We start from the raw sequence: 14,290 nt of genomic DNA on the forward strand, positions 1-14,290 counted from the left end.
CTGTAACGAGAGGAACAAACCGCTTCAAGACTGTATTTCAGCAATAAATATGATAAATAAATAAATGTATTGTAAATACAAATAAAGTGTTATTTACTTTCTTAATGGATGCAAAGTTTGTTGCGATATTATAACGGGTCTTAGTATTTATGTCATTGTTGTAAATATATGGTTTAGTTGTAAGTGTGTGCAGTGTGTACATCGATGTATTGCTGTGTGCGTAAGTCTGATAAATCAGTAATACCACATACACTGGTCTCATTAATATACATATTATATTGCAATGTTTTCCTGTTTTGGTCATTTACTTATTACCTATGCCCTGCATCAATACCTAATGTATTTTTAAATTATAAAATACATATAATAATTAGTAATAGTTGACTGGTTTATGGTTGGCTTACCTAGATAAACCACTGTGTGCACATTTTCAAAAATAATATAGAGAGTGGACAAATTAATATGGCATAATAACAAACCATAATTTAAGTATGACTACTATTTCAGTGTATCAGTGAGGTAAAACCGTTACTGCAGCTGTTTGCTGTTACTTTCAGCAAGGAGCGCGAGACAATCACATGTTAACTCTAGATACTAAAAGCAATTCATTCATGTCCATATTGATTTATTATTTGTACCAATACACATAAGTTGGTAACATTTGGGTTTCGTAACAAAAAAGCTCTGCCTTCTAATCTACTGCTGCCTTGTATATCTCCATTGTATAAATCCTCCTCCAAAAAGTCTGTCACTGTGTACTCCTCAAGTTACGTAAGTCGTTGTTGGCACGGTGCCGCGCCGCTGTCGCCACGCCGCCGCCACGTCGCCGCCTCCGTCGCGGCGCTCAGTTTTTACACCCTCCGACTATATAGCTAGCTAGTAGAGTAGTACTTATCTAACTGACTGCACGGTTAGCGCGGTGGTTGGGTAACTGGCTGCCGTGTAACGTTTACAAGGTTCGATTCCCGCACGGAAAAACTGTTTGTGTGATCCATTGATTGTTTTTTCGGTTCTGGGTGTCATGTGCATCTGAACTTGTATGTTTGTTAACTTAACCCCGACACTGGAGAAAATCATAGTATGGTTTAAAAAATGTTTAAAAACAACTTTTCTGCACTCTGTCTTTGTTCCTAATTGTCTATAGTCTAGCTGTAGCTGTTATTTAATTATTTACTCAAAGTTATAGCAAACCAATAGATATAAGACAATTTAAAGTAGACCTGCCATGCTAATAGACAGTGGAAGACACCCTCAGATCATAATACTTACACTCGAGCAACACACCTGCATGGTTCACAGGGTTTCTTGAACTTGCAGCCTGTGCAGTGCTGCACCTCAATGTCAAGTTACCAATCAATAATTCAATACGCAATATAATAATGTGGCATATTCCACCACTCAATCGCTGTTTAAAAGAAAGCCAAGGGGCTTTCTCGGGCTTTCTTTAAACAGCAACATGTACTGATAAAATTGTGAGCCACTCACTCCTCCTATGCTTCTTAACACATAAAGTTTAAGAAATGATATTAATTAGTCGAGGTTTTATGAACATAAACATTTCTCCACATTACAAATTTTCTGGGGGCCGTGGCATCACTCCGGTCGAGCCGGTTCATTCGTGCCGAAGCACGGCTCTCCTACACCTTCGTGCTAGTACTGGAATCGAAGTTGCCAGATATTAAGTAATGCTCACTATTAATCTTTTATCTAAGCATGTATAATGCGTTTTATGGAAATATCTACCAAATGAGAATTACTTTACGTTTTTGACGATAGTTCTATTAGACAGTAGTTGTATCGCAGTCAGCGGCGTCAGTATTGCAACAATAACGATTTATAGTCGTCCGCAGTTCATGTACTGTTCCGGTACATCATGCGTGTAACCCACGATACCCGACATTTAGCACCCGGCTGTACTTGTAGTATACACACATACATACATACAATTGTAACTATTTATTTTGATACGTTGATTAATAATGTTAGCTCCAGTTTCAATTACATTTACTTGAGTAATGTTCTAATTGCATCCTTCAACGTATAATTATTGATTCCTGCCTCTGCTTGGTACTGTAGGTAATGCGACAGTTTTCCTGTTTGTATGTCCTGTATGTGTACCTTACTATGTGGTCTTGTGGGTAGGTAACATAGGTGTGCTAATAGCAATTAGTGCTCACATAAAGTATTGATATTCAATTGTGTAGCTTAATGGTAACCTAGTATGGGAACTCTATTTTCTTCAATGATATCCATTATGTTTTCAGCATTAAAACAAAATGCAGTATACAAAACCTAGAATAAATCTCCTAAAACAGTTTATTTGAGTATAGCAGCAGGTAATTGCTGTTATCATAATCAACATTGACAGACAGACAAGTACATCCTTCCCGAATCCGACTAATCGTAGTTTAACAACATAATAGAATTGAGGTGAAAACAAGGAACTATAGCGATTGCCTCACCCGGGAACCTTCCACCAGCGCTGAGGGTCATGGGCTCGCAGTTTCCCTACATCCTGGTGTTGCAACCTGCAGTGCGTGCCCGCCGCCTCGCGCTGCACTTCCACTCAGGGTTGGCTCCTACGGCTGGTAGAACGTGCAGTGATCCACTTCTGGACTGGCGATGGAGCTGACAGCATTGAGGTACGAGGTGGTTGTGTTGGCTCGCGTGTGTCGTGTGTCTGGTGATTCTATGGAGATTTGATGATTGAAAGTGCTAGTTAGTTAACTTTGAAAGCTGAAGACTGAATCCGCTACGTTTAACGTAAAATGGGTTTAAGTATTATGTATTGTATTTAATTTTGGATAGCATTTTCTAGGCATTAACTAGCTAGACTGTGTCCATTAGGTTCTGTTGTTATTTTTCTCTCTAAATAAGTATTTTTAGTAATGACAACGTGAGTCAGTAAATAATGTCAAGTGTGAGTTAGTTGTGACATAAGTAACCTGTGATGTGGTATTGTAGAGAGTACATATGTACAAGATTATGTTCAAGTAAGACGTGTATGTGAACGAAGTGGCAGGATATTGTTATGCGCCGGCCTCATTTAGTGCTGTACGTGAACTTGTTAGTTTTCCAACAAATATTGAGCAACCTGTGGATATCGTTGATTATCTAAAATTAATTACCTGTTCTAGATTACTTTAATAGTTTCTAGGAAATTCGCATTTATATTTGTAGATTTATATTTGTTTACGATTCTATATTTACATAATTAGCAGGAGTCAAATACGTGATTTTTTTCTTGCCCCACACAAGAATTTTCTCTTATCATGTGTGTGTGTGTGTCATGGGTGTGAAACAACTATCTGTGGATCACACAAAGAGTTACTCCGTGCGGGAATCGAACCCTCTACGCGTTACGTGGCAGCCGGCTGCCCATCCACTGCGCCAAACGTGAAGTCAATAGCATAGCATCTTTCGTCTGATGTCTAGGTACTGTGTGACTATTCTAATCACCTGTGACTCCTCTGGTGTTGCGGGTGTCCATGATCGCTTACCGTCAGGTGATCTGTCTGCTCGTTTGCATATATCGTCCTATTCCATATAAAACATGAATTAGATATGAAGTAACACTTATTAATTGAATAGTATTCCAGTTATATATCAAACGTAAATAGGTAAAAGATATTTATCCTTAATTCAATGAACTTATTTGTCTTGTTGTTTTGTTTGTCTTTAATTACACATAGTGTAGTGTTGTTGGGTAGATATATTATGATATCAGTTCGATACAATAATCATCAATAAGGACAATAACATCACTATCTATTCATTCATTATGTTTGTGATAGTGTTGCATCACACATCAACGGTCTATCAGGCCACTGCTGTCCAAAGGCCTCTTCTCGCACGGAGAAGGTTTGAGCATTAATCACCACGCTTGCTCAATACGATCATAGCATTCTGATCTTTATTATAAACACAGTAAGGTAGCAAGTTACCTGCTGCTGCTGGTAGCAGTGACGGATGCGGACTTGTTCTCCAAGGCGACGCGGACGAAGGCAGATGAGAGGGATCTGAAGAACAGTGTGTTCGACTTCATCATCATCGGAGGAGGGACTGCAGGCTGTCTGCTCGCCAACAGACTCTCCGCCATCTCCGATTGGAAGGTACTGTTATAGCTATATAGCAAAGATATACACCCTACACATTGATGGTGATCGACTAGGGAATTTTATACCAATGTTTAGATGTCTAATCCATCGTTAGTCCTATTCTGAAAAAAATTCATAACTAGTAAGATAGTTTGTACCTATCTATCAGTATTTATTTGGCTATTCACGTCCATACCACACATTGCACCTGAATAACACAGCGTCCTGCATTGAAGTCCACTGTTTTAGGTCCTGCTGCTGGAAGCAGGTATCGATGAGAACATAGACTATGACATCCCAGGGGTCCCAACCAAGGAGTACAGGCCCATTGTCTGGAACTACAAGACAGAACGCAATGGCTACTCGTGCCTGTCTCGACCTGGAGGCAGCTGCGAAGTCAAGACAGGCAAGGTCCTGGGAGGCTCCAGCGTCACCAATGACATGAAGTACACTCGAGGCTCGAAGGCAGATTATGATGGGTGGCACAGCACAGGAGAGCTAGGCTCGCTTGATTGGAAGTTCGATGCCGTGTTAGAACATTTTAAAAGCTTTGAGGATAATGGTTAGTTCCTTATGTCAGTATTGCACTTATAAACCAAGTTTTGTTATCACATTTGTTCAGTTTGTTAGAGTATTCAGTGAAGTACACTTCGTCAATATATGATACACAGTATAATTTAGTATAGTTAAATCTTTATTTTTATTCTTTAATTTCAAGGCGACTACGATGTGCTAATGAACTCCCACTACCACTCTCGCGGCGGAGAGATGCACGTACAACGGTTCAAGCACATGGACCGGTTCATGGAGGTGTTTACAGCCGGCTTCACTGAGATGGGGCTCAGAAACCTAGACATCAACACCAACGTGCAGGAGGCTGTGGTCAACAACCAGTTCACCATCTCCAACAACACCAGGCTCAGTACCAACAGCGCATTCCTCAAACCAGTGAGACACAGGAAGAATCTACACGTGGTGACAGGAGCATACGTGTCGAGGATAGTCATCGACAAACAAGAGAAAAATGTAGACGGCGTCATGTACGAAGTGGAGAAAGGCAAGGAGCGACCAGCCTACGCCAAACGAGAAATTATATTAACAACGGGCGCCATCAACAACGTCAGACTTCTGCACTTGTCTGGCATTGGCCCCAAGGCTGACTTGAAGAAGCATAACATAGCACAGGTGGCGGATCTTCCTGTGGGACTCAATTACCAAGATCAAGTATCCATCGGCGGTCTGGCATTTGTATTGAATGACGTCCCTGTTGTCACGGAAGCTGAAGTCATTAATGACTTCAAGACATGGTTCCAAAGCCGCAACGGTCCGCTGGCCTCTAGAGGTATCGCTCAAGTATCAGCTTTTATCCAACTCTATGAGAACTTCAACGCTCCCGATGTCGAGCTGGCTTTGGAGGGTAACTTTATTCGAAGTGACAAGTTTATGTTGACCAACGTCAGTGTACACGCAGCGGAAGAAACACACATGCCGCTAACTTATTATAACCTAGTTAATATCCACCCTGTGTTGCTGAGACCCAAAAGTAGAGGAAAAGTTATGCTTAACAAGCGGAATCCTAAATATGGAAGGCCGGTAGTCCAAGCTAATTTCCTAAAAGAAACTGAAGATTTAGATACTATTGTCGATAGTATTGATATTGCTCTACAATTACTTGATACAAAAGAATTTAAAAAAGCTGACATCAAGTTTGCACCCTTAGATCTGTTCCCTTGTGATAGACTGAGTAACAGAGACCAATGGAATTGTATAGCGAGACATTACACAAAAGCAATGAGTAATCCTGTCGGAACATGTAGGATGGGAGGTAATAGCACGAATTCTGTCGTCGACTACCAGTTACGGGTACACGGTATCGAAGGTCTGAGGATAATGGACGCTTCAGTGATGCCCACGCATGCCAGAGCCAGTAATTTTGTCCCCACAATGATGATAGCGGAAAAGGGAGCGAAAATGATCATCAAGGATTGGAAAGAGACAAACGGTCACTACTACAGTAGGAGGTGACGACCGTTCGTATTGGGGAAATAAAAAGACCATTAATACCAAGTAGTTTTTATTATATCACTAGCTTTCTCGGCAATCATTATAACAGGCGCCGCGGTGGAGCCGCGGGTTATTTTTGGCATTATAGACGCATCGACGACTCGCAAATTGTTCACTCCGTACACTCGTAAATTCTTATCTACAACTGAATCAGGATCCTTTGACGTGCCCATTTTGCACGTCCCGACGTAGTTGTGTAACGGAGTCGAGAAATGTTTGATGATGCATAACCAAAAGTCTTCCGACACGCGGTCATGATCCTTGCAGTCGTTATTCAGTATTGGGCGAGGATCGAAGGCATACTCCGCACTCTTGAAGACGTCTGTATCAAATAGTTTAACAATTTCCTGTATGCCTTCTAATAACTTTTTCTCGTCAGTAGGATCTTTTAAGTAGTTGGGGTAAACCAAAGGTTTTCCAAAAATTGGGTCGGAGGCGTTTAAAACTACCTGACCGCGACTTTTAGGAGTCAACAACGATACACACATTTCGATCTTGTCATAATACATGTTGGAGTCGTGTCCTTTGAACCGCACCTCAATGTCGGGAGTTCCCAAAATGTCAGATATTGTAGTCTCCAAGAACGCCACCACCTGGAAGTTAGCTGACAAAGGTCCGACGCCTTTGGAGTAATATGTGGTGATGTCTTTTAGTTTCTCAGGGAACTTTGATGTGGTTGACGTTTTCGTTAGTTTTATAACTGGCAGGCACACTGACAAGTGATCGTGAAAGTTTCCTCCAACTGGGAGGTCATAAACTACTTTTAGGTCTAAATATTCTAAATATTCCTTAGGTCCTACTCCTGATTGCATTAGTAACTTTGGACTGTTTATAGCTCCAGCACACAGTATAACTTCTTTCGCTGCTTTGACTTTCATTCTTGTACCATTTTTGATATATTCTACACCGACAGCTTTGATTGTTTCTCTGTTATCGTCAAAAAGTATTTTAGTTGCTAAAGCTTCTGATAATATTTCTAGATTAGACCTTAACTTCCTAATGGGTTCAATGAACGCTGTGAATGCACTGACTCTCTCACCAAAGTACGATGTTGTCTGTATCCTCATGAACCCGAGCTGGTGTCTGCCGTTCACGTCGGTGTAGTTGTATCCCAGTTCGTTGAGTGCACTCAGCAGCACGTCCACGTTGTCATCGACGTAAGGATAGCGGCCGACGTCGAGCGGTCCTTGTGTTGAATGAAAAAACTTGTTTTTCGATATATCCTTGTCGTAATTTCCTTCGGAGTATTTGAAGTAAGGCAGGACCTCGCTGAAAGACCACCCGTCATTACCACTGACGGCCCACTCGTCGTAGTCAGCCGGACTTCCCCTCATGTACGCCATATCGTTGATGGAGGAGGTCCCTCCGAGCACTCTGCCCTGCACTACCTCGCAGCCTCGTTCACCTCGATTCTGACAGAACCTGTAACGTGTTACAACTATATGATTTATAAAAACTACAGTTGCTTCATTAGGATCTGCCAACAGATTGAATTTTAGGACCAACGTCTGTCAGAAGGAGCTAGTTGTTAAACGCTATTACCACTCAAAATTATTCAGTATATATATATCACGAGTATATTGACCTAGTATTAATTATTAAAATAAATCCGATATGTTGACAGATCCCGTCTGCCTCTGACGCGGACTGAATCTCACCCCTTTTTTGGTCGCATCGAGTACTGCCAGTCCACGCTGGACCCTTTGAACTCGCTCGTCAGTCCGGGTATCAGAGCCATCTTGGGTTCCTCTGGTCCGGCTTCAATCATGAGAACCTGAAATCATATGATGGAACACCGTGAATGAGGTTTCCTTGTTTTTTAATCTAAGCATGATATTTCTTCTTATTTCTCTTGGTTTTCTACGTTGGCAGTGGTTGCATTTTTTTTTAGTTAGTGTCAGCCTGCCCTGACAGTATCGTTACCTTCCACTTCCTGTTCTCGGAGAGCCTGCTGGCCAGCACGCAGCCCGCCGTCCCGCCGCCCACCACGACGAAGTCATAGTCTCCATCGGTGTCCGCGCTGCCCTTCCTCTTGCTGTGGTCCTCGGGGAACCGATCGAAGTAGGTGAAGTGCTTGTAGGGCGCCTTGCCGTCCTCCTCCACCTGCTTGAGCAGGTTGCGCTTGTTCTTGCCGAAGTAGTCCGGCTCGGGCCCGATGTGCCCGTACAGCGTGTGCACCAGCGAGATCAGCAGGATGGCGGTGGGCGCGCACTCTATGCGTCCGTCACAAATCTTACATAATTCATCTGTTACGTTAGCACTCATTGCACCCTCATATTCTACTTGGTTACCGGCTATCAAATTGGAGGAAACCTTCGCATTATCTTCGAATACGCTCCGAGGTATGTAGATCGGAGGAATATTGAACGATTCTTGTTTGAGAAATGGAAACTATATCACAGCCTATAGTGAGGCTCACTTCCATTAGTTTATTCATAAGAGGCGGTGGTTGTGTTCAGTGGCACAACTAGCGGTAGTATCGTACGCGGTAGATACTGCAGCCGTATATCATTATTTGATTAATATTTCTAATTATTTATTCAGGATATGATGTCCTTGGTAGATGAATACTCTGGTTAGTAGTAGTATCGAGCACTGCACTGGCTAGCACCGTGGGCACAACGTGTGTGTGTCGCGAGTCGCGAGGCCGAGGTATGCACAACCCGTGCGGTAGGAAGCTGACTGTGCGCGGCCGCCCCTCGCCTGCGATATGTTGTCGACTTTAAGAATTTCATGTTTACATCCTTTGTTCCGCTTGTTTACAATTTCACAATTGTTTTGAGTTCCAAGAGTCTTTTACTTAATGGGTTCCATTAACGCCGGCCAGTTGATCACTTGCAACGGGAGTGCAACTATGTGACAACAGCAACAAGTGGAAACAAACACGGCACTACGCCGGACACGAACAATGCAACATTAGAATAGTATCGGCGTGACTTAGGAAACACTAACAGCTGCATAAACGGTACTAGTAGGTATGATATCATTAGCTGCAGTACGATTGAGCAAGGCTGGAGGTACAGGAAGAGCGGCGGGTGAAGGTGGCCGCTGCAGGAGTTAACAGAGCGGCACGTTGCACAAGGGGGCGGCTCCACTCCGACCACTGCAGCCCTGAATCAATCCATCGATGACTCCTAAACTCATATTCTGATTACATGTTTTGTAAATACGATTAGAGATAAAGAAAGATGACTTTGATGAAACGATGATATCTTTGAGAATATAACTTTCTGAACGATACCATCGCTTAATAGTAAGGAATTATAAGTTCAAATAGATGCTTCAACTAGGTTAAATTCGTGATTAGAAGCAGAAATATCTACAACCAGGTTTAAATCTGAAACTCGACTTTATTAGATATACTTACCTAAACCAATCACACAGATTACATATGCGGTTAAACCAAATCAATTTATTTCGTCGTTAGCTCGATGTTTATTGTTTACTTGTTGTTCAAGTAATTACATATCGATCGTAATGTTTTTCCTATTCTTTCCATTATCCATTTCAGTTTGTTCAACTATTCTAGCTCTAACATCTGACTAGTTAGCTCCGTGGTTAGCGCAGTTTACGCACCTGTGCGAGTATTTAATGTTTTGTTCATATATTGTTAGTCAAGACAAAACAATACATTCCATTCATATTACTACTATACTGACATCAATGAAGATTGTAGTAAATGACTAAGTATTAGAATGTGTTTACTTTATCTGCCAGGTGTAGTTTATACAATACAGAGATAAACACAAACAATTTTATAAAGCGTTATATTTTTAATCGCATTAAAAACATCCTGTTAATAGCCTAGTCTCAGTTATTAAAAAAAGAGATCATAATAAAGTATATCGTTCACGCCCATGAAATAAATACGTACTGTTCGTTTTTAATATTAACACATGCAGTTGTGCCCCTGATACAAGTGTAATAGCAATACAACCGTCCCTGCAACAGCGCTGTACAAAATAGTCAGGCGCTCCTCATGACTCGCGAGAATTAATTCAAACATAAATATCATATGTCGGCGATGGTTATGCATGATCAAAGTTGTGCTGTTTATTACACTTTATTATAAATTCATGAGATGCTTCGATTTACGACATTCTAGTTGCTTCACGTTTCAGTAAAGTTGCGTAAATCTGTCCCTGGCGGTAAATTATTCAATATTATAATGTACTGTGATGGCTCTAACTACCACACATAGTATTACCAATGTCTAAACTGTGAGATAGAAGTTAATCTAGATTTATAACTGTTTTTATATTAGGTAATTGATAGTAGTTTAATAGGATTGTCAGGATCGGTACCTATACTTAATTTTACTTCGTTGGTCGAGTGATAGTTAGTACAACTGCTAACCAAGGAAAGTCAGGCTACCATTAAAGTATTATTGAGATTTTCAATATTTTCAGCAATAGAATCGAGTCTAGAATTCTGTCCTCGTGGTGAATTTGATAGATTTGTACTCCTTCGAGGAATCAATGGCTAGGACATAATGTCATGTTAGTATTTGGTCGTTTCTATCAATATTAAATTAAGTGAAGGCTTTTTAATAACACTCTAGTACTTGGAACGTGGGACACGTGCCTGCCATCGATTTCTAGACTACGTGGACAATACATACTTGTCTCCAGTAATGAAACACAAACACAGTTAGTTTCCATAATATTTCCTTTGCTCCCACCTTTCATTAAGTGGTTAGAGGAATTAATTAAGCACCTATTCAATTAGGTACGTACCACGTACGGCGGCAATTAAGTTTTATGATGTTTTCAAATGAATAGTTTTGTTTATAAATAAGTGCGCGATTGGCCCAGTGGTTGGGTGGCCGGCTGCTGTGCTACGTGTGGCGGGTTCGATTTGCGTTCCGACTAAAGTGTGATGATGGCATTTTCGGAGTAGAATAAGCATTATTAGCCCGGAGTTAGGAAATTCGGTGGTGTTTACATCCCCGTGCTTAAAAAAGCATGTAAAGCCATTGCGACCTCTTTCCGGTGGTGTTGGTCTGCCGTCCCATTGTGTTCAGAGAGTGAGGGAACAGAGTATGCACTGTGTTTGCGCACACGCTTGTGCACTATAATATCTCCTGCGTAGTGAGCTAGTCTAGTTAGACAGACTGGCCAACGTGATCGAAATTGGTCGGGAGATGTACTTAACTTACTTATTATAACTACGTGCTGACTGCACAGTTAGCGTAGTAGCTAGGCAATGTGCAACTTATTCGTACTTAGGTCCTTAGATTTCAGCACAGAACTTCTATTATTTATGACTCACAACTTTTGTACTAGGTTTAAATGTAATATGTCATGGTATACATCTGGCTATATGTAGCTATATATGTACGTATTTATGTGTTTCTATTATATGTTAAAACATATTACAAGGACCATTTTATAAAAACCTGCAATTGTATATTTATTTAAAAAAATCATGCCTACTTACATATAAAGGCTAACGGAGCATGAAACATTAGCTCACTATTTCCACATTATACATAATTATTTATCTTGACTTGGCGACACGGCAATGCATTTACACTCTGACGCATATTGCTATTTTTATCGTGCAGGCGTCATAGCGCTTTGTATGTGTAATGTGTGTTACTTTTTTCATTAGATTACTTCACTCAGCCATTTTTCCAAGGTTCTTATTCTTTTTTATAACTCACTGTAGTATTAACTTAGTTTTTCTTTAGCGATTAAGTAATAATATAGGTAGGTACAACATATTATTATGAAATGTGTAATAGAAAAAGTTGAAATGATATGGCTGGAGTTAGGAAGTTCCATAATACCATAGCACACGCACTTCCTTCTTATTTTATTCGATTTGAGAAACAAATTTAATCTTTGTATTTGTGGGAAAATGAGTTCATAATATCTCCGGATGCATTTACATTTACAGGCTACTGGTATCAAAATAATTTAGCTTGGTGACACAACTTGTGTGACCAAGCGACATGTTATCATTAGAGTAATGGAAAAAAGTCAATTTTGGATGATTGCTTCTATTTTCATAATGTTCAGTTATTATTTAAATATGTATGTCGCCTGTATCAAGGTTGTGTACCTAATAATGTGAGATCAAACTAGTGTTATTTATCACAATGTTTGTTGCTGTGGTTGTTTCAAATGGTTTGGGTTTGGCTTTGTGTATGGAAAATCTAATTACAAACTGAATTATTCGTGTCGACTATTTATAGTGAGTTTAAGTTTACGCTAAAATACATACCTTGTAATAGCCAATTTTGGTATTAATTACTTTTAAATAGGTTTCAGTTTCTATATTTTAACTGCCCGTTCACACCCATAACAATTTAAATAAATACCTCATTACCATACATTAGTTATGACATACGACTCATAACGGCACTCATTTTAATAATTGAGAAATTAACAATAATCCCCCGTGGTTCGCTCGTTGCATTTAACACGCTAACTCAAATTAAATGTACAATAACAATGGTCTCTAATTATTATTGCTCGCAGAATGGCCGGCTTCGCACTGTTATTGTGGAAACGAAGCGATGAAGCAGCAAAAACGATAATAAATGAAAATATGGACGGAACCCAACCGCACTGCAATTACTTTTAATTCGATCCAGTTAAGGGCTAGTGCAGTTATTTGAAATAACGCCATCTGTGATCGGGAGTCGGAGTTTTGTTTGTTTTAGTTCTGCTATCGGCCACAGGAGCGCTGTTGTCGTAAAATGTTATTAGCTAAAGCTTAGCAGTATGCAAATTATCTGATACGTCGGATTGGTTTTTAAAGTGGGAATATTTTGCTCAGCATGATACGATAATGTGGTTTGAATATTCAATAAGTTTAGATAACGGCATCTATTTAAATTCAGGAATGTAAAACTACTGATTGGTTCACTTTGGCGGGCCCTGATCTCATTTTAGTAATATGAGACTGTCTACGAATAAAAAATGAGTAACTAGTAAAATGTTCAACTTAGGAATTGTACCCATTATAGTATAATGTATACTTGTACAGCAACCCATTAGAAGGAGAACATGATACAGTGTTAAATATGTAACGTTATACTATACCACCGGATCCAGTTTGGCCGGTAGCTAAAGACAAATGGCACAAAAAGGTGTCTATTTAAATAGTAGGCAGGCAGCGATTTATGTGCGTGCGGTTAATCAATTAGAAAATTGATTTTACGGTTCACATTAAAGTTTTAAGTGTGGATTCATTAGAACTAGTTCGGCAAACGATTACTACAGAAATGGATACGTCCTGCTGTAGGCGATACAAGTCGATCTATTTTTTATGAAACTTTAACACATTAGTTTTGTTTTTGTCAGAGTAAATGGTTGGGTGACTGGGTGGGATTTACGTAAGTTGTTATTTAAAATGTAATCGGTTGTCTAATGTTTCTGTAGTGTCATAAATTGTTGGTCATAATTTACATGGAAGTAGTTCAGTTAATGATTTAGTTAATAGTTTATTTATATAATGTGTATATGTGGGAGAGCCATGCTTTGGTACGTTTGGCGTAAAGAGTGATACCACGGCCTCACAGAAAACCGACGTATACATATACTGCTTGCGTTGTGTTAGTGAAGTTACCGGAGGCCCAATTACCCCCCTCCCCAATCTTATCAATCCCCGATTCCCCAACAACCCTTAAATTCCTAACCCCTAAAAGGCCGACAACGCACTTGTAACTGGTGTTTCAGGTATCCACGGGCGGCGACGATTTTTGTGTTTCCAAAAGTGTACAACCTAGGACTTCAAGTCACGAGTGAGCGTGTTTCATCGTAGGCCACATCATCACTAATAAACCATCTTATTAACTTCTAATAGTTGTATAAAAATAGTCCCTACTAATAATGTTACCACATCATTAACCCATCTCGACTCCTGTTAACTCTGCTTACACCAGAACATCTTCCACGGTAGGTTACAATTAGGTGAACAGAAACCAGTACTAGAGACACTAGAGTACCTACTTATCTAGGCATCCTATGTAGGACATTACCTAGGTACCAATACTTATCAGTGCAAATTAAATATTCCTTAATTACCTGCCCCGTGCCCATACAAGGAGCAGCGAGATGTTTCTAGCTATCGATTGCGTGTGCGCAGGGCTACCGGTACCAGTCTTCTGTCAATATTTA

General features: G+C 40.2%; 2 protein-coding genes across 3 annotated transcripts in view; one reads left to right on the top strand and one right to left on the bottom strand.

The window, feature by feature from the left end:
- The window catches only part of LOC118265728 (glucose dehydrogenase [FAD, quinone]-like), a 13,704-nt gene extending 4,421 nt beyond the window's left edge, over positions 1–9,283 (bottom strand). The window contains exons 1-3 of one of the 2 annotated variants that reach the window (XM_050694665.1): positions 8,085–9,278; positions 7,820–7,935; positions 6,611–7,583 (exon numbers count right to left, since the gene is read on the bottom strand). In XM_050694665.1, coding sequence (XP_050550622.1) covers positions 6,611–7,583; positions 7,820–7,935; positions 8,085–8,426 — 1,431 coding nt within the window. In that variant the 5' untranslated portion in view covers positions 8,427–9,278. Of the gene's footprint in view, positions 1–6,610; positions 7,584–7,819; positions 7,936–8,084 lie in introns of both variants that reach the window. The other variant, XM_035578826.2, reaches the window with a different exon arrangement.
- On the top strand, positions 2,445–6,122 carry LOC126910833 (glucose dehydrogenase [FAD, quinone]-like). The gene is made up of 4 exons (XM_050694666.1): positions 2,445–2,642; positions 3,929–4,112; positions 4,347–4,659; positions 4,816–6,122. Exons 1-4 carry the CDS (start codon positions 2,623–2,625, stop codon positions 6,120–6,122), a joined length of 1,824 nt encoding a protein of 607 aa, XP_050550623.1. The 5' UTR covers positions 2,445–2,622.
- Positions 9,284–14,290: the final 5,007 nt, after the last annotated feature.

The sequence above is a fragment of the Spodoptera frugiperda genome, chromosome 7 (assembly GCF_023101765.2).
Source record: "Spodoptera frugiperda isolate SF20-4 chromosome 7, AGI-APGP_CSIRO_Sfru_2.0, whole genome shotgun sequence".
NCBI lineage: Eukaryota > Metazoa > Arthropoda > Insecta > Lepidoptera > Noctuidae > Spodoptera > Spodoptera frugiperda.